Source organism: Chelonoidis abingdonii, chromosome 2 (genome assembly GCF_003597395.2).
Source record: "Chelonoidis abingdonii isolate Lonesome George chromosome 2, CheloAbing_2.0, whole genome shotgun sequence".
Taxonomy (NCBI): Eukaryota; Metazoa; Chordata; order Testudines; family Testudinidae; genus Chelonoidis; species Chelonoidis abingdonii.
The window spans coordinates 43202458-43226795 of NC_133770.1; the positions used below are offsets into that span (position 1 = coordinate 43202458).

Here is a 24338-nt window from a genome sequence, read left to right on the forward strand (position 1 = left end):
ATGTGCTTGTTCCTTTCACAGGGCTGGAACATAAAGGCCCAAACAAAAAAAAGCCACTCTTGGAGGGCCACATCAGACCTAGAATAAAAAGTTCATTGCCTTCAAAGGGAAGATCCTTAATCGCTATTTGGACCTCCCTGGGGATACCTGAGTACTGGAATCAGGAAGCCCCCTGCCTCCCACCCCCATGGGCATATTACATGCTGTGATGTCAGATTCATAAGATTGTAAGGAAATGCAGGCAATCAACTGTCCCTCTGTCTGATGGTTTTCAACTTCTTTTGATATTTCTTTGGAAGATAGTGTACTAACTGAGATGAAGTATCCCAGTTTAAAAGGCAATACTCAGAAAGAAGGGCCTGACAGTTAGACATCTGCATCTGGAAGCTGGCTTACAAAAAAACACCTTATGCCCACATAAGTTTAATTTGTTTAGGTGCTTCTCCCTCAACACGGATTTGGAAGGTCCCTGTTTTCACCCTCCTTGAACAGCAACCACTACAAGAGAACTCACAACTGGATGGGTGTACAAATATTCTGATACCTTACGAGGGACCTGATAGCCCCATCAGCTTGCTTTGTGGTTGGGATGGATGCTGTTGCATGGCACAAGTTTTTTGGCATAGGGACCCTGCTGTGTGTGGAAGGGTGTAAGATGTACAAAAGTTTGTGGTTTTGCCTGACCTACATATCTATCTATCTAGAAAAAATCCTGGGTCTCTGTTATGTGCCTGATGAGGTCCTGGAACATTGTGAAGTCATCCACTGAGGCAGATGTAGGAGTTTATTGCCTTACCTGGGAAGGAAAGTCACACAGGAGAGTAGGTGTTCTTCTTCTTGGTATTTGATGCTCTTCCTCATTTTCCTCCTGCTAGGACCTAAGGCTGCGCTAGTTGGGAACACTGAGGGATGGAGGAGGGGGGACTACCAACAGGGCTGTAAGCCTATGAGTCCCAGGCCTCTTCCTGCTAACCTCATGAAATCTTCCCTAGAATCCCTTTCCGACGCCAATTGTGCTACCCAAGAAGCGGAAAGAGAATGGGTGGGAGATGAGAAAGAAAAGGAGGAAGTGCATCACAAAAGCCATTCTATTGGGAGTGCCCTGCATTTGGAGAGGAGATGGTAGTACTGGGGATACCTCCTGAACTTGATGTACCGATATCTCAGAAGCTGGTTGAATGGATATCACCACATTGAATCCTGCAAAAAAGAGGTGACTCTAGAACCGGGCCCACAGTTAAGTCACTTAATGCAGTGTTTGCTTCGGGTGTTGGGGCACCCAGGAGTGCAGGTACCAACAGAAACGCAATCTGAGAATATAGAGGAGCAGTCTTGGCGATCAGTAGCAGGGAACCTCAGGTGGCCTGGCCTTTTCAGGCTTCTCGCCCTTAGGAGGCTGAGTCTAAACTGCACCACAGTGAAATTCATGTGGACAATCATTCAAAAAAAAATAAAAAATAAAAAAGAACAAAGTTACCTTACCTTCAAGATGAAGCAGCTCTGGGAGGTCTGGCTGATCATCAGTTGGATCTGCACTTTGTAACATCTGTAACAGTTGGTCCATTTTATCCTATAATGAAAATAAGAGAATTAGTATGGGAAAAAATAGCTGGGTTTTACATTGGATGCTATAAGATTACTGTAATGCAATATTCCTTTATGTCCCGTCCCCCCGCGCCCCCTCCCCCCACAAAATGTTCTCTCTGATCCTCTAAGATAGGGACTCTACCAGCATTAACAACATACTTTGTTTCAGCAGATATGAACAACGGTATGAGCCTTTATGTAAGATTTTCATTGCTAATAATGGTAATTACCAAAGGGCCAAACACATCCCCTCCAAAAAAAATAAAAAAAAACCTAATAGCACAAAAGGAGCAAGAATGCTCCATTTACTCTCCTGAAAAAGTGTTATTTTAAGAAGTTTCCACTAAATTTCTTATTTCCCAGGAGATGGTTATCCATCTGAAAATTTCAACTGCACACAAAGAAAATGTAACTTTAAAGAAAGTCATAGAGAATTAAAAAGGAGAAGCAATGAATATGACAAAAATGGTTTAATAATGTGAAATGTAGAATATCCATCATATATAAAAGTCATTCCTCAGAATTTTATTTTATAAGCAGCTTCTACTTTTCATTCTACTTCAACTACATAAGCAATGCTACCACCTAGTGGGATACGTAAGTATCTACAAAGTGCACATAGTAAGTACGCTAAAAGAAATGCATAAATATTTAATACATATATAGTTGGAGCTATACGCCATATTTTGAAAGTATAACTAGCGGTCCATAAGCACCTAAATAAAGGAAGGGAAGGAGAAAGCTAAGAGCAAAGCAGGTGCTGAGCTGCCTGGCCTTTACAGTCTCATCTTGATGGGCAAAAAGGCATGCTTTTCAATCATGTTAGCTCGGTACAGTTGAAAAGCCACACTAAGATGTAGTTTAACATGCTGGAAGCCATGGTAACTCCGTTAAGCTAACTAAATTTAAATACACACCCCTTTTGCCCATAAGGCACGTTCTAAGAGGAAAGCAGCATATAGTGAGAAAGCAGAAGGCTGGAACCACACAGTCTTCCAAGAGCAGAATGGAAAGGGAACAAGCAAGCAGCTCAACAGCAGCACAGCACAAATGCAATAGCAGCGGGGGCTCCCAGAATTAAGGAGAGGTGCAATTGATATTAGGAGAGTTGTAGGGCCTCAGTAACTTAAATTTGGGGAAGGGGCAGAAGGATGGGAGAGACTTTGGAGGGATTTTGGAGAGCAAGGCTATTCTTGAAGAACAGAGAGAAGGAAGGAAAGATCTGGGGCCAGTGTGTGTTCTTGGGAATAATGAGGAGGTGCTGAAGGAAAGATGGCCTGAATCTTTGGGGCTGTTTATGATGAGGCAAGGCTAAGATTCCTGGGTAATGAAAGAAAAAGTTCCTTCAGAGACTGGGGCAGAAGACAGTGTTTACACAGGGTATATGCTAGAGAAGGGGGCCAAGATATGGCATTTCTGAGAGATGGGACAATAAAAGTAGAATTGAAAAAAGGAAGCCCAATTTGAAAGTGAATCTGCAGTCTGAACCTACAGTTTGATGCTAGGAACCCAAGTTGGAAACCGCTCCTAATTCAATTTAATAAGAACATAGGAGAGAAGTGAGTGGGGGGAAAAGGCCTGCAGAAGTGTGAAAAATAATAATTATATTAAATAAAAATGGCAAGTCTGAAGTGCCTCTCCCCTTCTAGATTGTGGTCCCCTTGATATTTCGGAACATTTTTGGACTGAGGAGCTTGGACACTATTGGTTTAGAGGTATTAAATGCTGAAATGAATATTTTACTGTACGTACTTCATCAATATAAACTGGTTCAGGCTCAGGTTCTATTGTCTCTACTTGAACTTCATCACTGAACTGTACTGTTTTCTTCTCCGTTTTCACTGTAAAACACATGGACTATTTAAAAAAAAAAGGAAATCCCAACTGCAAAAATAAACTGTTACGCTGAAAACATTTTGTCTGCCATTTAAATTATTTGGCGGTTGAAACACATTGTAAACTTGAAACTGAAAAAAGAAACAAAGTTTAAGCAATTGAAAGATTTGTTTTCTGAAAAACAAAACTGAACCTCTCGGCACATATTTATTTTTGTAATCTTATTACTAAGCATTTACAGACAAGGGTTGATCACTTTTGAAGATAGGACTTAGGTGCTTCTGAAAATTTTACCCAAGGCCTTTTTTAAGAGCTGGAACATCCTCCAAGTGAATGTAAGTAAACAGATACCCTGATGTGAAAGTGCAGAGGAAAATTCTTGCTTTATCAATAACTACTTAGAAATAAGCCATATTTTATAATTTTATATATAGATTGATCTACAGATATATAAAATAAGATGGTAGTACCACCTATTAAGGTTGCTGATGTGTGTGTGAGAGCATGAACAAGTGCACCCACAAGCATACTTTAAAAAACAAACAAACAAACATTGCTTAGTTGCATCCACTCCCATCTCAACATAAATTTGTTAAAGGTAACAAAAGTACCCAACCTAACAAATCCACCGATAAGTCTAATGAAAAATTAAATCAGATTTAAATGTATAATTTGTCACCCTGAAAGCCTTATTAAATATTAAACATTTATTCTTTTTATTTAAGTGCTCAAAGAGGGTCAGACTGAAGGATGTTATTTCTGTTAAAAGGAACTAACATAGCAAACTGTCCCTTTCATCCGGTACGTGTCCACCAATCCTATACTTTTGTGAAGGTGTCAGAGCAGACCTAATAGGGCAAAAAAATGAAAAAAGTACCTTCACAAATAAGAGTGTTACAGCTGATTTGTTTTTACTTTTAACTTCAGCCACAGCATTGAATTGTTTCCAACTAAAAGTTGTACCTAAAGATTCTTGGAGGGAAAGTGTTTGAAATTATGAAAGGTACAAGCAATGGCCAATTCGCAGATTTCTTCTGCTGGAGCTCTAGCCTTTTCTACTTTCATCCCAGTCACTGCCCTATTATGGTAAGCTTTAATTGTAATTTTTATTTTTTTCGTAGGATCAAGGATCATTTACAGAATAGTTCTCTAAGACAGGTAGATACCACTACTGTTTGTAAGGATGCAGCAGAGGATCCTTGGTTCCGCATAAAGCATTGCTGTATCTCTAACCTTATAAATGAACTACAAAGTAGAATAATGTGGGTATACTTTAATGAAAATGTCCGAAGGGAAACAGACTTCCTGGGAGAACTCTTCTTCTTCACGTAGTCCGTTGGTTCGACTATGATGTTTTCATGCTCTCTATTTTTGTGGATTCTAGAGTGACTCTGAAGTCCAAAGCGTGACACACATGCTCATAAGCAGACCGGGCAGACAAAGTCCTTTGAATGGTAGATCCCTTTTACAAGAATAAACCCCAAGCCCAGGTATAGCTGTACCTGTCTCTGCAGAGTATCTAGGAAGGAAGGGTTGCCCACATGATTGGCTGTAGGATCCTGAGTCCTATCTTCTTCTATCTGTAGGGTCCTTGGTGCTAGTATCTGAATCTTATAGCTTAGTAGTCCCTCTTTAACAGCTGGGCATTCCACGCTAACAGCTAGAATTGCCTACTTGTGTCTCAGAGCAGAACGCTCTGGTGGCAGGGCCCTCGGTGGACAAGAACTTACAAGTCTCTTATTGAAGTGACAGATTTATGAAAAGTCATATCTACATTGACCTAGATGTAGACAAGAACACTAGGATTGGAGGCTCTATGTTGAACTTCATTGAGATTATTATTATTTTGCTTGGAATAGATTCAGAATGGTTTATTTCTCATTTTTAATGGTCCTTATATCACTGTATGCACAGACTAAAAATATCAAAACAAATATTGGGTGCATTGTGTTGTATAAATATTCTTCAGCATGAACATAGTGTTACTCACTCATTTCTGGTTCAGCAGTAAGGTCAGCTGTTACAAAATTAGAAGGAAATAATCCTATTCCTTGGTGAGTTTCACCTTTCCACCAGTTTGGATCACTGAAGATTAAAAAATAGTTTTTATTTAGAATGCTCTACATTATAGCATAATTCAAGTAAAAATGTGAGACATTTAAATAAAAACATTCAACATGCAAATAAGTTAATTTAAACATGGGGTTCTAATGTATGTGTCCAAATATTGAGTATGAGCAGCCTGATATTTCCAAAAGCTTTTTATGGACTTTGCTTGCCTCTCTTTTTTCACAATATCCTGTTAGAAACTTTAAGATAAGAACTTAGCAAGAAACCAAAAAGGACTGAATATTTATATAGATACATCCATAATTATAGAAAGGATTAAAGGATTAGAAGAGTTTAAGAACATGAAAGTTTCTCTCCCTCTAAAAGATGGAAGTCAACCCCCAACTGACATGGATCAGTAAGAAACTTTTTCCGATGGGCAGGTTATTCCTTAACTGCTTGATGCAGGATTTCTTGAATCTTCCTCTGAATCAGCTGGTAATGGACAATGCCAGAGACAGGATATTAGACTGAAAGGGCCACTGATCTAACTTGGTATGACAATTCTAACGTTTATATTTCTGTACTGATTTTAAGCTTCTGCATTAAGGGCTTGGATCCTGCAAAGTGCTAGACAATACCAACGGCAGTGGAAAGCAATTGGCATCTTGAAGGATCAAACCCTAAATAGATGGGCAGGAAGCCAGATATTTTGCTGAGTACTGCAGAAGCCAGAAAGGTAGTCGTTGGTCCACATTGTATGTTCATATTAGTTAATTAACTAAATCTTTGTGTATTCCACTATTTCTTCTTTCTTGAAAGGCTACGTTTATATAGTTGATCAACAATATTTTAAGGAAAACAGAACTTTCCAGCCTTTATATAAATAGCCAAATTGTAAAATAAATACAGGGAATTTTCAGTTGGTATTACTGGATAGACCTGGCTTGACATAAGTAATTTGCCTCAGTTCTTAGTGGGCATAATAGGGAAGGTGAATGGAAGATTAAGTTGTAAATAGGGACTTGACAAACAGTATGCTGGAATCAGGATGTCTGTAATAGCTAGAATAAGCAGCAATACCCTGATGTTAGACAAGATAAACCTGGAATGTAAAGATCAGGTTCCATGTGAACAGCACATGGACAGAGCATGCTGTACAGGAGTTGGTTCCTGCAAAGTAACAAAGCCAATCCAAAAACGTGTGATTTAATGTATAGCAAATACAATGTAATGTGTAAACGTATGTATAGGAAGAAGTTGCCTGTGTAACTTTGGATGTATGGTATGCCCTATACCCAGCCCTAGGCTTGAGTCTGATCAACTCAACATAGCTTTGCTGTATGACAAATAAAGGAACCTGAATGATGAAATCCAAAGTCAAACTGGGGTTTTGGATCCCAGAGAACTGGATGGAGTGTTCTCCCTGAACTGGACAAGGTGTTCTGGATAAGCCGAGTGGAAAAGGTGTCAGAGGGAATCCCAACCTCCTGTTTAGGTTTTTTTTACTCTCCATATTGCATCCTCATGATAGACTTCCTGCATTTGCTGAGAGATTCCAGCACAGTCACTGGAGAAAGAAAGTTATGTCTCTTTTTATTTAATATTGAGCTGTTAGTTAAGTTTTACTACTTACATAATACCAGAGGTACAGGGAATTTCCTGTGATTAATAACTGATTAGAAAAACTTGATAGTTTGAGGCAGAGTTCTTTGTTGGCACTAAACCAATCTGTAAAATGTTTTTGTTTAGTTACAGTTTAAAAGCTGTACATGTGTTTAGAGAATGTAGATGAGACAATTTTTTAAAATACAAATTAGATAGCCAGTGATTAGTGTCTCATTTATTGTTACTAACAAATGTCTAGAGAGCGAAGTGTATGGTTTTTTTTTTAAATCATCATTTCAGTGATATATACATGGCATTTATAGAAAATTAGTGCCCTATATACTAGCAAGATTTTAAAATCTCATCAACCCATTCAATTTAGGCCGAGTCTATAATTAAAAGATTTAGCAGCATAGCTATGTGAATTAGTGTTGTTCATAAAATAAATAAATAAATAAATAAATGAACTAAAAACCCCCCAAACAATCCTAAACACACACAACATATCTAGAGCAGCAAAAGTCCGACTATACAGGCAGTTATATCAGCAAAAAAGTACTTTTGCTGGTATATCTTATTCTGGATTGATGAGCAAAATAAGCTCTACCTGCAAATGCACTTTTTTACTACTCAACACTAAAAGGGCTTTGCAGGTGTAGCAACAGCAACAAAACTTTTAAGTGTAGGTAAGGTCTAACTATGTCAAGAATAAATGAAAAATCTTAGAACACAGCTCAATATTTAACAGAAACAGATTTACGTTCTCCCTAGGAATCCTGTATGCTCCTGCACTTTTCAGTGATGGTATACAACAAACCATATAAAACAGATAGGATGTCTAAGGGAGAATGGAATGTGATCATAATTTGCGAATTATGCAAATTGCGCAATTTCTGAACCTCGAAAGCAAGAAATAGTAGTACAACTGAAAACAGTGAAAAACCTACTAGTTAAATCAGTAGTAGAAATGCCAGACAAACAGCAGGGAAGCAGAAGGACAGTAACCCAAAGAGTTTTGAGGATAAGTGTATGTATCTGTGTTTGGATAAAAAAAGGGAAACCAGCCACTCTGATTAGAAAGCAAATGTTCCCTGGAGAAGAAGAAGAGTTACTTGTTGCCCTATGAATTAAAATAAGAATTAAAGATAAATGCTGCTCATTGATAGTGCTACTTAATTTGGACATTTAAATTTTAACAACAAGAGAATAAGGTGTTTAGAACAGGGACTTGTTATGTTTATATTGCACATAGCACAATGGAGCACTGAACCTGCTTGGGGCCTCTAGATGCTACCATAGTATAAATATGAAATAGTCAAACAATTCTAATAATTACTATTCATTAGCACTGACATTGCTCTTGGAAAAATTAAATTTAGGTAGAATAAAAACTTTTTCGCTAAACAAACTGGAAGATATCCAAAAACTTCGAAATAGCTACATCCTGGATCTATTTCTTCCTCATTACATTATAATTAAAGCAACCTGAGTACAAGAAACTGATTAAGGAAAATAAAATCCAATTCTGAGAAACAATAAACCTCCAATAGAGGAATAAAAGCATACCAGCATTGGAGTAGTGCAATATATGATCACAACATTATACATGATCGTAATGTAGATTATACTAACTAGCGTTGTCAAAAATATAGTAACTATAGAGTTTGAGGATTTAGAATTTATTTTAATATTCAACATTTGTCTGAGAAATGTACTTCTAGCACGCATTACTTGTGAACATTTATGTAAGTTACCTGTCATCAAGTACAGTTATAAGTTCTCCAGCCTTAAATGTTAATTCGTTATCTTCAGCAGCTTCAAAATCATAGACTGCGCGAACCTTTCGGCCCTCATGTTTGTGGTTCGTTGAGAGGCTTGCTGTGCTTGGATACAAACTGGAAAGTGTTGTTTGCTGTGGTCTTTGTTCTTTTAAAGACAATTCAATGGCTACAAAAAGTAAATAATTTCCTTTAAAATTCACAGATACAAAAAGGCGCAGGTGTAACAATTTGTAAATTTTGCTCTATGCTAGTTTTGTAGCATAACTCTGCATTTGTCGCACAAACTTAATTTCTTCCCTTTGTGTAGGAATAACTACACTGAGCAAAAATACTAACTTTCATCATCTTAAAGATAGTGGGCAAAATCTTGCTCGAGGTGAAGTCAATGAGAGCTTTACTATAGCATTCAATGGGAACAAGATCAGTACTTAATACTTAAAGTCCCCGGTCCAAAGAAGTCAGGGGGAGTTTTTCCCATAGGTTTACGTACCTGTGGGTTTGATCCAAACATTTGCAACTCAATGAATATTTTTCTTTGGACACGTAAATTTAATTTAAATTCTTACTAAAAGCTGATTGAAGTGTTAAAAAAGAAAATAAACATATTGCTATTTTAAAAAATTCACTTTTAACAGTTTATGGTTACAAGTTACATTTGGTAATACAAAAATCCTTGAAGCTGTCATCTGTCAAAGGTCAGAAATATCCACCAACTACTAGTGCAAAAACTTTATACATACAATGAATACAAAGAATCTATATATCCTTTGCTAACCTGCTTAGTCATATAGCATATGTCTACACTGCAACATAAGCCAAGACTTAAATTCAAGTTCAATCCTAACCCCCCTTCTATCTTCACTGAAATCATGATAACCCAGGGCTCAGCCCAAGTCAAGACAGGACACTCAGAGTTGGAACCCTATTGCTCTGCAGTATAGATGCAGCCTTGCTTGACTAGTGTCCTGGGAGTCCTCCAGAAGTATCCCACAATTCCAAGGGCCGACTTCCTCTGTCCTCTCTATCTTATAATCGCCAATCAACTCAAATGAAAATAGAAGCCACCCCACCCCCTCTCTTTTAGCATACAGCACCAGCTTCGTGAGTCAACATTAACCTATTCTCTTCTGATCACTCAGCTGCAAGCACACTATCGGACAGACTGAGTTTGCAGTGGATACCAAACAGAATAAGCCCTTTGTAAATTGTGCTGCTTCACGACCACGGGAGCACAGCCTGATTTTGGTGAGACTCTAGTGCAAGGCCACTAAAACTGTGGACTTCAGCAAAAGTTCCAATAATGACCATGTGTCCCAGCAAAGAGCTAAAAGGCTGGCTAGCTTTGCAGATCTTCTGGACATGTGATCAGTGCAAGGAGCGTATTAAGAGATTGAAGAGTGAGTACCAGAAGACGAGAGACAAGAACCACATCTTGGGCAATTCACCAATGTCATGGCTGTTTTATCAGGAGTTTGACCGAGTGCTGGGCACTGCATCCAGCAAGGAGTCAACCATGGTGCATGACGATCTGGTCAGCCAGAATGGTGCCCTGCTTGTCCCTGAATCCAGCATGGGGACTGATGGGAGCCAGCAGCAGGTGACTCTGTTTATGAAACCAATCACAAAGAAGGCTGTGGAACAGAATTAACAGCAAATTCTAGGTCCCTACTCCACACAGCTTTTTCATCTTCCCCCACCCCAAGGAACATCCCACTGCAAGCCTGCAGAAAAGGAGACCAAAGCCTCTCCAGAACCTGTTAAGTTTCTGACTCCAAGTAAAAGTTTATTACTACAATAATGGAAGGGATTTCTGCTCTGTGAACCAATGCACAAGTTATGAGAAGCCCTGGCTGGCACCATGTACCTACTAATGGCAGATTGTTTCAGAACACTTTGAAATCTCCTCCTCTCCCTCCACTCCCCCACCCACTACCACACGGAGTTCAAGATGGAAATCGGAAATTGAAAATAGTAAAAAACCTGCTTTAAACTTTTTTTTAACTGTAAAGTCACAGATGTTTGCCAGGGTCAGTCATGTTTTCCTTTCAGTAGTAAGAGTTTTAAATCTGCCACTCTAATCACTGAACCATCTATGGAGCCACCTGGAAAAAGTGAACTGCGTGTGTGTTTTTCGGAAACTGTCTTCTATTTCCAAATCTAGTCCATTTCAGTTCGAGTTAGTCCATGTTCTGTGGGTCACAAAATTATTTCTCCCAAGTACAAGTAGGATGATATTTTTTGTCCAGAACTGTGCCAGGGATGGGGAAGAGGAAGGCTGTAGAGGTCTGCATGCAGGAACACCAGGGTAAGCTCTGTGTGAACTAATGTTGCATCCTGTTAATTCTCTCATGGACTCTGACCCAATCCTGATTATTGATAGTTGCAAACCTTTCCTGAAGCAGAAACTCTCGATATGCAGTTACATTGCAGGAAAGGGAACATTTCCAAGGGCCACCTCAGTAGCTGACTAGCCCACTCCACTCACAGATGTGCAGTTCAGTCACTACATGTTTTAATACACTGCAGGTTTCCCACCAACTGCTTGGAATAATATCTTCCTTTAGCAATAGGGCACCACCATAAGAAAAGTTATGTCCTTCAAAATGTGAAAGGCCTGAAATCGTTTTTAAAGTCTTTTGCACGCAAGGGCACTATCTGCCACCACTCCACCCCCTCTCTAGCCAAGCAGATATGCAATTCTAGTAAAACAGAAAAAGATTGTAATTTTACACTTGCCATTGTCTCTGCACTTTGTAACTATGATTAACCAGACTGTGTCCAGAGAATGTAGACTGAAGCATCCCGATCATGAAATATATTGGTTCGGTTTTTAAAATAACAACATTTTATCTCATGGAGATTTCACAAGAATTAAACCCTGCTACCTCGCATCCAGCCCTAGAGACGTCTTAATCCGGCCTTCGAGCTCTCGCCTGGTAGCAGGGTCTGGAGCTTATTCCGCTCTGCATGTTCCATGTCTCCATGTGGCTACCAGAAGCAACGGCATGTCCCCCCACCGACTCCTACACATAGGGACAGCCAGGGGGCTCCACACGCTTCCCCTGCCCCAAGTGCTGCCCCCACAGCCCCCATTGGCTAGGAAATGAGGCCAATGGGAGCTGAGGGGGCGGTGCTTGTGGATGGGGCAGTGCAAAGAGCCAACTGGCAATGCCTCTGTGTAGAAACCAGAGGGGGAACATGCCGCTGCTTTCAGAAGCTGCTTGAGGTAAGCGCCACCCACAGCCTGCATAGCTTCTGCGCCCCAATCCCTGCACCAGCCCTGATCCCCCCTCCCACCCTCCAAACCCCTTCGTCCCAGCCCGGAACACCCTCCTCCACACCCAACTTCTCATACCTGGCCCCACCCCAGAGCTCACACCCCCACCCCAGCCTGGAACCCCCTCCTACATCCCAAATTCCTCATTTCTGACCCCACCCCAAGAATCCACACTCGCGGCCAGAGCCCTCACCCCCTCCCGCACCCCAACTCCCAATTTCGTGAGCATTCATGGTCTACCATGCAATTTCCATACCCAGATGTGGACCTTGGGTCAAAATGTTTGCCCGTCCCCGTGCTACAGACTTAAATCAAAAGGTCGTTCTTCTTGCTAAAAATATATAAGGCCAGATTTTTGAGAATCTTGTCACTGCTAGCATGTTTTGATTTAAAAAACTGATAATTGGCCCAGGTAGGATCAACTCAGCACAAGAATGATCCTGCTGAGGTGTACAACTGGCATAGGAGCTCATGAATAACACAAGCTCCTTGATGCCTGAGTAAGGAGAGAGGAAAGATGCAAGGCTACTGAAAAGGAGGTGCTGGTCAGGACCCCACTAAACTATCACAATTCTGGACTAGTTTTTTGGGCCATCATGGCAATTACCATCCAGTGTAACTTAGAGCAGCTTCTAGACTACTCTAAATGCATGGTGGAGAGAAGTGCACAAAGTAGCACTATGATTGGGGTAGTGCAAGCAAAAAATTTAAGCCAGTTTTGCACATCACTTGCACTGTGTCGATTGCTGATCCTATCAAGTTTTGATACTCCAGACAACTAAAGTGCCTCCTCTACCCCCAAATGAGGGAAAAAAACAAGTAAAGAATTTCCACTAAGTCTTTCAAAGTGAAGCTCTCCTTGAGATCACAATTAACTAGCAGGCTATTACAATGTCACTTCACTTTTTCACTTCACTAATTCAAAAAGCAGAGAATGATTTTTTTTAATACCTATAAGTTAAAAGGAGAAAACGATTTTTAATACCTATAAGTAAAACAAAGCATTTTTTAAATCTTTTCCATGTTTTTTAAATATTTAAAATGGAAATAATCATAACTATGTTTACATAATCATAAATCAGTCCATAAATATACTATTACACACAAGAAAGGAGGCAAAACAAAACCATCCATTACGCAATATATAATTGTTAATAGCTACTAAATACATCATAAAATATATAGATCAGAAAATAAATACACTCACCTTTTGCTAAATCTTCCTCTTCCTTTTTGTTAGCTGCCGTACCAGGATCTTTGGCTACTAGAGCGGGGCTTGCTTTTGCTTGTTCTGCAGCCTAGCCAAACACCAAAAAAGTGAAAGTCAATTACAATAGACTTTATGGCAGTGCATTAAACACACTATTTTGTTCTGTCATTGTCTCAACTAAATTTCATGAGGCCATTTATTTTAAAATCCAACATAAATCACAGCATGCACTCTTTAAAGGAGCATTCAATTTTTGTCTAAAACAAAGGAATTCTTAACGTTTCTATAAGCTGGCTTTTTGTTTTTAAAATGCTTTATATAACTTTTAAAAGTAAACCTACAAAACTGCAGGCCTCGAAGATAAATAGAATTTGTATGAAATTCCAAGAATTCACTCATCACTTCAATTCACAAGCTTTTGCATATTATTATACCTGTGAACCAACAGCTGGAAATGTAACTCCTTGTTCCTTAAGATTTTTTATCATGGCAGATATTAGACTAAGCTGTGGGTCGTTCTTGAATTCATCTGTCCATTCCACCATGAGGGCTTTTAGCTTTTCACAGACTTTTGGATGACCCTGGAAATGGCAGAAGTTAAGTTACATAAATTTAGGAATCTGTTCCTAATAATTTCTTATTAAATTAAATTTAGTATCTCAAGTAGTACACAAAATAATCAAATTGATGCATTCTTAATTCTCTTCATTTCCTATACCAACCAAGATGCATACAGAAAAAATTAAGGTGGAGAGTTTCTTCAAATGTTTAACCATTAGTATTGTCTGATAATAAGAACAGACTGAAGAACCGTGACACAATCACAATTGGTAAGGACTCTATCAGCATTAAAATTGTATTTAAAAACATTTAAATTTTTTTACTGCCATATTCCACATCCAAGATAAAATTCCACCAACTGAGGGGTGGAGACAGCCCAGAGGCAGACCTGCTAGTACATGGATGCATCAAGCCTGTTTCAGTGTTAGACTTTCAGCCCATCAAGCCCTCTATGGCTGCACAAGAACAGACCAAATGGTAAACGATTGCTATGGCTGACCATTTGGCTAAGTGTTGAAGAAGAAAATAACGACAACTGCCATAGCCTTAGCAACTTATTCAAATCTAACTGATCTTTCACCAATTTTTCATTTCTCTGTCAAAATTTTAGGAGATCTAGGCAATGGAGTCCTACTATTGCTCATGGATAGACTTTACAAAAACTAGACAAGCCATTTACAACACAAACTTTGCTTCTCTACAAAAGAAAAAGGACACTAAACTGTCTAAACTGCTACATGCCACAAGAAGCCACAACAGTAGCTCCCTTAACCGACCCAACAATATTGTTAATCTTTCCAGCTATTCTCTTAGCCCAGCAGAAGAATCTGTCCTATCCCGGGGCCTCTCCTTTTGTCCTTCCAGACCCACGAACATGACACAGTTCTGCGGTGACCTAGAATCCTACTTTTGCCATCTCCGACTCAAAGAATACTTCCAACACACCTCTGAACAACATACTAACCCACAGAATCCTTCCTACCAACGCTATAATAAAAAGGATTCTGCATGGACTCCTCCTGAGGGTTGAAACAGACTGGACTTCTACATAGATTGCTTCTGTCAACGTGCATGGGCTGAAATTGTGGAAAAGCAGCATCACTTGCCCCATCAGGGAGTTTTTGAGGCCGATGGTATATGTTTCTTTTTGGTAATCATCAGTGGGATCAGAAAGGGTAATGGCCTGTAAAATGTGGAGTTAGAGAGGCTGCTCGCAGCCTTCCTCTTCATATTCCGACTATTCATGATTGACGACAGCACCTCCCTTTTGTCGCCTTTTTGATTATGATCAGAGTTGTTCTTGAGGCTGTTGAGGCATTGTGTTCAGACAGCTTCAGCGTTTAAAGCACAGGAACAGATCCGTACAGACACATGCCTAGAACCCCGACCAGGTGTATTCTATTTGCTATGTACAAAGATCCATAAACCTTGGAAATCTGGACGAGCCCATCTCAAGCATTGGGCACCTTAACAGCAGATTGTCTGGCTATGTGGACTCTCTCCTCAGGCCCTAATGCTACCAGCACTCCCAGCTATCTTCGAGACACCACTGACTTCCTGAGGAACTACAATCCATCGGTGATCTTCCCAGAAAACACCATCCTGGCCACTATGGATAGTGGAAGCCCTCTACACCAACATTCCACACAAAGATGGACTACAAGCCAATCGGGATAGTATCCCCGAATAATATCATGGCTAACCTAGTGGCTGAACTTTGTGACTTTGCCTCACCCACAACTACTTTCACATTTGGGGAACACAAATCCATTCAAGTCAGCGGCACTGCTATGGGTACCCGGCATGGCCCCACAGTATGCCAACAAACTTTATGGCTGACTTAGAACAACGCTTCCTTAGCTCTCGTTCCCTAACGCCCCTACTCTACTTGCGCTACATTGATGACATCTTCATCATCTGGACTGTATGGAAAAGAAGCCCTCGAGGAATCCACCATGATTTTAACAATTTCCATCCCACCATCAACCTCAGCCTAGACCAATCCACACAAGCGGTCCATTTCCTAACACTACTGTGCTAATAAGGGATGGTCACATAAACACCACCCCTATAAACCGTGAAACCCCAACTGACTGCTATACTTACCTACATGCCTCCAGCGTCCATCCAGGACACACCACACAACGATCATTGTCTACAGCCAAGCTCTAAGATACAAACTGTATTTGCTCCCAATCCTCAGACAGAGATAAACACCTACAAGATCTCTTATCAAGCATTCTTAAAACTACAATAACCCACCTGCTGAAGTGAAAAACAGATTGACAGAGCCAGAAGAGTACCCAGAAGCCACCTACTACAGACAGGCCCAACCCAAAGAAAATAACAGAACGCGGATCACTAGCTCATCACCTACAGCCCCCAACTTAAAACCTCTCCAGCGCATCATCAAAAGATCTACAACCTATCCTGAAAGATGATCCCTCACTCTCACAGATCTTGGGAGACAGGCCAGTCCTCGCTTATAGACAGCCCCCCAACCTGAAAGCAAATACTCACCAGCAACCGCACTACCATACATAAACACTACCAGGAACCTATCCTTGCAACAAAGCCCGCTGCCAGCTCTGTCCACATATCTATTCAAGTGACACCATCATAGAACCTAAATCACATCAGCCACGCCATCAGGGTTCATTCACCTGCACATCTACCAACGTGATATATGCCCATCATGTGCCAGCAATGCCCCCTCTGCCATGTACCATTGGCCAAACCGGACACACTCTACACAAAAGATAAATGGACACAAATCTGACATCAGGAATCATAACCATTCAAAAAACAGTGGGAGAACACTTCAACCTCTCTAACCACTCAGTGACAGACTTGAAGGTTGGCAATTTGGCAACAAAAAAAACTTCAAAGCACACAGAACTCCGAAGAGAGCTGCTGAAGACTCTGAAAGTTAATATGCAAATTAGAATACAATTAACTCAGGCTTAAAAGAGACGGGAATGGGCTGGTCATTACACTACTGACTATCTATTCCCCTGTTAAGTCTCTCCTCACACCTTCTATGGGTCATCTTAATTATTCACTTCAGGAAAGATTTTTTTTCTCTCTGCTGATGAGATAGCTCATCTAAATTGATTAGACTCTTCCTGTTGGTAATGCATACTTCCACTTTTTCATGTTCTCTGGCATGTATAAAAAATATCTCCTGACTGTGTGTTCCATTCTATGCATCCGAAGAAGTGAGCTGTAGCTCACGAAAGCTCGTGCTGAAATAAATTTGTTAGTCTCTAAGGTGCCACAAGTACTCCTGTTCTTTTTGCGGATACAGACTAACACGGCTGCTACTCTGAAACCTACTGTTTGCTGTTTCACATACACAAGAAAAACATGTATTACTATGAGATGCGTCATCTAAAGTATCTAGAGAAAGACTGACTCATGCTCATAGCTACTACAGAATTTTTTTAAAAAAAGTTCTAATGCATACACTCTGTTCCCACCACAACGTGACAAGCAACCATTTTCTTACCAACCCTCACTCACTACAGCCTCAGCCATCCCTCACAGCTCTGTTAAAATTCACATCTCCACAGTTTCCAATCCCAATAGCACAGATTCCATCTCACCTCTCAGAATGGTATTGCCCCCATTTAATTCAGATCCTATCATGAAAAACTGTAAAGAAACACAATACATTACCTTATTCAATACGTTGCTTACTTCACTAGCAAAATCTCTCGAACATACTTCTAAATGAAAGATTTTACCACAGTTTGATACGCATGCTCCTAGAAGCTGGAGAGAAAAAGAAATTAAAAAACAGCCATGCATTGTACAACATAGCTTTGCAGGAGGAAAAAGGAAGAAGGAAAAGGCCACCTACTGTCAGTGCTTGCATAGCAACATGAGGATCCTTATGGTTCACTCTCTTCATAATAGACCGAAGGCAATCCTTAGGCCTAATAATTAAGGGGGGAAAATTACAATTTTGAAATATTACAGTCCATGAACCACATCTAATTATGAGGGAAAAGGCAGAAGTAAAGCAAGCTTTACATAAATATCAGGAAAATAATTCTTTGTTAGCTTCAAGGACAAAAAACATTTTTGTCCATGTTGCAATTTTAAGAACTATACCTTTAGCAGTTCTACTTTCCCAAACATTTCTATGTGCAAGATCGTTAGATTTCTGAATTAGGCGGAGCTCTCCATTAGGCTAAATTTATTTCATCTTTTGAATTATATTTCTGTATAGTCCATCTACCTTTATGAAAAAAACTTGGTTTTTTAAAAAAAATTCATAAAGTAGCAAACGTATGTTGCATATACTGTGTAAAATACAGCATAATTTCTACGAAGACCAATTTCTAGCTAGATCTAGTTTGTCTCTGCATATTCAGATTTTCTGTATGAGCAGGAAACACATCAATATCCAATTTTAGTTTGGAATAGCTTTCTTTGTGTACATCTACACAAAATAGAAAGGTGAACAAAAACTGTTGTTATAATCTGACAGTAATATATAGCTGGCTACATATTCTATACCTGGGTATTTCATGTTGTAATATGAATGGAATATTGCAGGTCAAATGCAATCTTTCATGTGGTTCATTTATGGTTTTTGTCTCAGATAGAAACTACAATTAGAACGATAGGCAACAGCTATATTTCAGGAAAAAAAAATCTTATTAGCCAACCTAAAAACCCTTATGAGTGTTTTGTCTGGTTTTTTTTTTTTAAATTAAGAGAATTGCTCAGTGATAGAGTTTCCTGCAGACAGGAGTCCTGCAGAGTTACACACTGCAGGAATAGACCCTAATTCTTTCCCAAACAAGATCATACATTCATTTGTGCTTGCCTCCTCTCTACCCATTTCATGTACTAGATTCTCTACCACCTCTTACCAAAAGGCAAATACTCTTCCTCACACTCTTGGCAGACTAGACTCAGCTGCACCCCACAGGTCCCAATCTGGCCACTCTTCCTACCACAGCGATCCATATCTGGACAACGTAAGCTTTGCACAGTATCCAGGGGCTTCGTGTGCATAATGCTGTGTTTTGTGTTGTGTTATAACCATCTTAAAAGAAACACCTTGTATACACTTCTAAAGATAAATCATCTATTGCATATTATTTTTAAGTGAATATATGTCTGTTTTTGGATTCTCACACAATGTCTTTGTAATTCTTATATGTAACCATTCAAAACATATGAAAGGATAGTCTACTTGTTGGGGATTTTGGAGAAATGAAGATGAAATTTCTATTCACATCTCTGTTGGAGATATTCCAAGCCAAAAAAGAGATTTAGAAAATGTTCTTTAAAAGTAAAGAACTTAATTTGTAACCCCCATATGCCTTCCATTTGCCCCATACTTCCCAGAAAAATTCTACCCTGGCATGACATCCGATATATGAATTTCAAGATGGATTGCCTTGGTTTTTCTGAAACTGGGGAAGAGGAGTAGTGGTTTGGAATATATACTGTATATATATTATTGGTATACAAAACTGGTTGTGGTGAAGGTAATAGTACTCCATAATAAACACACCTCCATACTCCCCAAAAAAGTGGAAATAAGATTTGAATGTTTAGGATTCTATTTTATATCTCTTTAGCTTTTTTTTACATCCATCACTAATACCTACAACAAAGCAAAGACGACAGCTCCCTATACTTTTTAAGCAATAGTCAATTCATTAACTATTGACACGAATAAGCCTTTCAGTAAATCTACAGTCACTTTAAATAATCTTTTTTCTGGGGGACTCTAAAGTGTATAAAAGATGCAGGTCACAGACCTGTAAAATCAAATTTCCAAGAAGGGAACTGGGTTGCTGAGGGGTGCACATTTTTAGAAGCACCTGGGGCAAACTGGCTGCTTTTAGTACCTCCTGGGGCAACAGCAATCCAGGCTGCTGCAAGAGACAGGCAGAGTTCTCTGCCTCTCCCCTGAAGAGCTGATACTATTTTCACCAAAGAGGGAAAAGGAAAAAACTATTACTAACCTTTCCGTAACTACTGTTGTTCAAGATGTGTTGCACGTGTCCATTCCTATGTAGGTGTGTGCTCGCTCTGAGCACAGATGCCAGAAATTTTCCCCTCAGTGGTATCTGTTGGGTCGGCTCTAGTCCCCCCTGGAGTTGCACGCTCATAGCACCAGTATAAAAGGGTCCTGCTGACCCATGGCACCTCAGTTCCTTCTTTCTGGCCCACTGTGAAGAGGGGTTGGAGGGCGGGTCTTGGAAGGACATGTTCAACACACCTTTAAGAACAACAGTTATGGAGAGGTTAGTAACAATTTTTCCTTTGAGTGCTTGCCCATGTCTATTCCAATGTAGGTGATTCCCAAGCAGCTGTCCAGGTAAAGAGTTTGGAGTCTATTGACACACTGACTTGCAACACCACTTGGCCAAATCCAGCATTGTCCCTAGCCTGGTGGGTGATGGTGTAATGAGAAACAAAAGTACGCACTAACGACCACATTGCCAATCTACAAACTTCCTGGATAGGGACTTGTTCTATGAATGCTACCCAAGATGCTTGGGCCTTTGTGGAATGTACTGTCAGGGGAGGTGGAGCAGGAACCTTTGCCAGGTCATAGCACGTGTGGATGCAGGATGTGATCCATGATGAAATTCTTTGGGCTAAAACAGGAAGACCTTTCATCCTGGCTGCAATGGCCACGAATAGTTGAGTAGTTTTCCAAAATGGTTTAGTCCTTTTTATGTAGAAGGCCAGTGCATGTCTAATACCTAGCAAATGGAGGCTTTGTTCTTTCTGGGTATGTGGTTTCAGATAAAAGACCAGCAGGAAGATGGCCTGTTTACTATGGAACTGCAAAACCACTTTCGGAAGGAAGGCTGGATGAGGACGCAATTGGACCTTGTCCTTGAAGACTACTGTGTATGGTGGTTCTGATGTTAGGGCATGGATCTCTGAGACACTTCTGGCAAAAGTAATGGCCTGGTGGTCACCTCCAGGACATAGAAGAGAGAGCGTGTTGCCAGCGACTCAAATGGGGGTTCTGTCAGGTTTGATAATACCAGCTTGAGGTTCGAGGGAGAGATTCGTTGTCGTACAATCTCTCAAACCTTAAGAAACCAATTAGAGATGTTGTTCAAGAACACAGATCAGCTTTTCACCCATGGGTGAAAAGCTGAGATTGTGGCCAGATGAACTCTAATAGATGCCACAGTTAGACCTTGTTGCTTCAGGTGTGGTAAGCAGACCAAAATGAATAGTATTGATGATTGCATAGGCAATACTCTCTTCTGCATGGATCAGACAGAGAACCTCTTCCACTTTACCAGGTAAATAGTTCTGGTGGAGGGCTTCCTGCTCCCTAGTAGGACCTCATGGACCTGCTCCGAGCATGCTAGCTCTGCGGGGTTCTAGCTTCCAGAGCTTCCAGGCTGTCAGATGGAGGGACTCGAGAGCTTCCAGGCTGTCAGATGGAGGGACTCGAGGATCAGGTGATGCAGGCAGCCATGGTCCTGTGAGATCAGGTCTGGATATAAAGGCAGAAGGATTGGTGTCCACCGAGAGGCCTAGAAGTGTGGCAAACCAATATTGATGGGGCCATGCAGGGGCTATCAGGATGACTCGCACTGTGTCTCTTCCGATTCTCAGTAAGACCCTGGGTATGAGAGGAATAGGAGGAAACACATAGAAAAAATGACCCATCCAAGGGAGGAGGAAGGCGTCTGCAAGAGATCTGGGGCTATGGCCCAGGAGGGAGCAGAACTGCAGACACTTCTTGTCATGCTTTGTCGCGAACAGGTATATCTGGTGCATTCCTCACCTCCAGAAAATGGTTTTCATGACATCTGGGATGGATCACTCGTGATGGCTGGAGAAGGATCTGCTGAGGTGATCCGCTAGACTGTTCTGTGATCTCGGCAGCTAGAAGGCCTCGAGGTGAATCGAGTGGGCTATGCAAAATTCCCACAAGTGAAGCACTTCTTGACACAGGAGAGAGGAACGCACTTCTCCCTGCTTGATAAAAAACATCACCGTTATGTTGTCTGTGAAAATTGACACATTCTTGCCTGCCACCTGAGGCTGGAATGCCTGGAAAGCCAGGCCCACTGCCCTGAGCTCCCTGATGCAGGGAACACTGCCTGAGACCAGACGCCCGGAGTTCTGAGGGAGCAAGTAAGCACACCAGCTCCTCACTGAAGCTTCTGTAATGAGAGATACTGATGGCTGGACCCTTGAGAACAGGACTCCTGCATACACCATCAGGGGGTCTAGCCACCACTTGAGGGAGGCAAGCACTGACAGGGGAACTGTAATCACTATGTCCAAATGGTGTTGGCTTAGCAAGTATACCATTGCCAGCTATGACTGGAGAGGCTGGAGTTCAAGTCTTGCATGCAGCACCACACAGGTGGATGAGGCTATGTGGCCTAGGAGCTTCAAGCAGTTTCTTGCTGTCGCAATGGGATGATATCTGAGGCTCTCTATAAGCATCACTACTACCTGGAACGCCCTGCTTGGAGGAAGGCTCTGGCCAGTTATCAAGGTAAGGGTAAAGCTGAATCCCCTGCCTCCTCAAGAACACTGCACGACCACCAGGTACTTTGTAAACACCTGAGGGGCTGCTGACAGGCCAAACGGGAGAACTGCAGATTGGTAGTGCATGTGGATCACCAAGAATCTGAGGCATCGTCTGTGAAAAAAAACTGAAAAATGGAAGTAAGCATCCTTCAAACCGAGGTCAGTGTAACAGTCCCCTGAAGGGAAGGGATGATGGAAGCCAAGGAGATCACGCAGAACTTCAGCTTCTTCATGTATCCGTTGAGCTTTGGGAGATCCAGAATCAGTCTGAGACCACCGTTGGCTTTCGGGATTACAAAATTTCAGGAGTAGAACCCCTGGCCCCTTGACTCTGGTGGAACTCTTCCACAGCTCCCAATCTTAGGAGTGACTACATCTCTTGGGCTAGAATTTTCTCGTGAGAAGGGTTCCTGAAGAGGGACAGAGCGGGAGGGTGGGAGAAGGGGGGGGGAGAACTGAATTGAAGGGTATGTCCTACTGCTATTGAGCTTAACACCCAGCGGTTTGTCATAATATGGGCCCAAGCCTGACAGAAATGGGATAAATGGTTTGCAAATACAGAGTAGGTTGGATCGGAGTCCTGTTCTACCTCATCACCCCAAGCATCCCATCAAAGGCCTGCTTGGACCCCCCACCCTGCTAGTGTCTGAGGGGAGTAGACAGATGTGGAAGAGGATTCTGGAGGTCTTCTCCTAAAGCCCTTGCTCCTCTTTCTGTGAGAGTCCTGCCTGGCAGGCGGCAGGAAGAATCGAGAGGCCAGTTGAGGTTTATAATGCTGTGATGGTGCACCCCATAAGGGTGTATGGAAATATGTTTAGGAATGTATATATGACATTTATGCTACATATGCCATGTAACATCTCTCTGTAAAGGTTATAATCTATTCATTCTATTTGTATGCATGTATCATTTTTGTATTCAAAGTTATGAATATTGGCTATGTACTTGCTTGATTTTAAATAGCCTTAGTAAGGCATTTGGGCAGTGTGGAAGAGAAGGGGACTCCACTGCACGACCCCAGGGCCTGGATGGGGGAATTGTGAACAGCATTGACTTGGAGGCCAGAATTGTTGGGTTCATATGGCAGTGATGCCAGGCACACACACACTCCCACACACACTTTTCAGAACACTCTAAGCACCGTGCCTGTATCATAAATAGGGCCCCTCCAAAATCCTGGCCATGAAAAACATATCACAGATCATGAAATCTGGTCTCCCACCATGAAATCTGGTCTTGTGTGTGCTTTTACCCTATACTATGCAGATTTTATGGGGGAGACCAGCTTTTCTCAAATTGGAGGTCCTGATCCAAAAGGGAGTTGCACGGTTATTTTAGGGAGTCACAGTATTGCGACTCTTACTTTTGCGCTGCTACTGGTGGCAGCTCTGTCTTCTTCAGCAGCCGCCACTTTCCAGCTACCCATTGTAAAGGTTTTACTTGTATCATAACAGGTACCAATAACGTATAAAGTAAAATTAAGAGAAAATGCTGCAGTTCCATTGGAATTTTCAATCATATGCTATGGGCCTGTAATATAACTATATGGGGTTTTATTTGAAAGAATGGGAGTTTGAAAAAGTATCACCCCCACACAAGCAACAATTTTTTTTGAATATTCCATTGAACAAATCTGAGCTGTGTTCCCTTAACAACAAATTGTTCTTTTTTCTCTTCTCAAATGAATTTACAGTAGGTTTGTTTTTCGTCTTTAACACCGAAAAGAGTTTTACAGTGTGCATTGATATCTGACAACTAAAATGAAACTCTAGTATAAGTTACACTACTGCTTGGCTAAACTATATTTGGCTGTGTCTACGTTTTACATAAACCTCCCTCTCATATGCAGTACTACTAATTATAGAAAAGGCTGCTACATGCTATG

General features: G+C 40.9%; 1 protein-coding gene across 2 annotated transcripts in view; it reads right to left on the reverse strand.

Annotated features, from left to right (window-relative positions):
- The window catches only part of STAM (signal transducing adaptor molecule), an 84592-nt gene that overhangs the window by 11378 nt on the left and 48876 nt on the right, over positions 1 to 24338 (reverse strand). The window contains exons 1-9 of one of the 2 annotated variants that reach the window (XM_075062311.1): positions 19900 to 19981; positions 17772 to 17847; positions 17588 to 17683; positions 13783 to 13929; positions 13346 to 13436; positions 8835 to 9027; positions 5414 to 5508; positions 3340 to 3428; positions 1483 to 1570 (exon numbers count right to left, since the gene is read on the reverse strand). In XM_075062311.1, coding sequence (XP_074918412.1) covers positions 1483 to 1570; positions 3340 to 3428; positions 5414 to 5508; positions 8835 to 9027; positions 13346 to 13436; positions 13783 to 13929; positions 17588 to 17683; positions 17772 to 17822 — 850 coding nt within the window. In that variant the 5' untranslated portion in view covers positions 17823 to 17847; positions 19900 to 19981. Of the gene's footprint in view, positions 1 to 1482; positions 1571 to 3339; positions 3429 to 5413; positions 5509 to 8834; positions 9028 to 13345; positions 13437 to 13782; positions 13930 to 17587; positions 17684 to 17771; positions 17848 to 19899; positions 19982 to 24338 lie in introns of those variants that run through there. The other variant, XM_032782891.2, reaches the window with a different exon arrangement.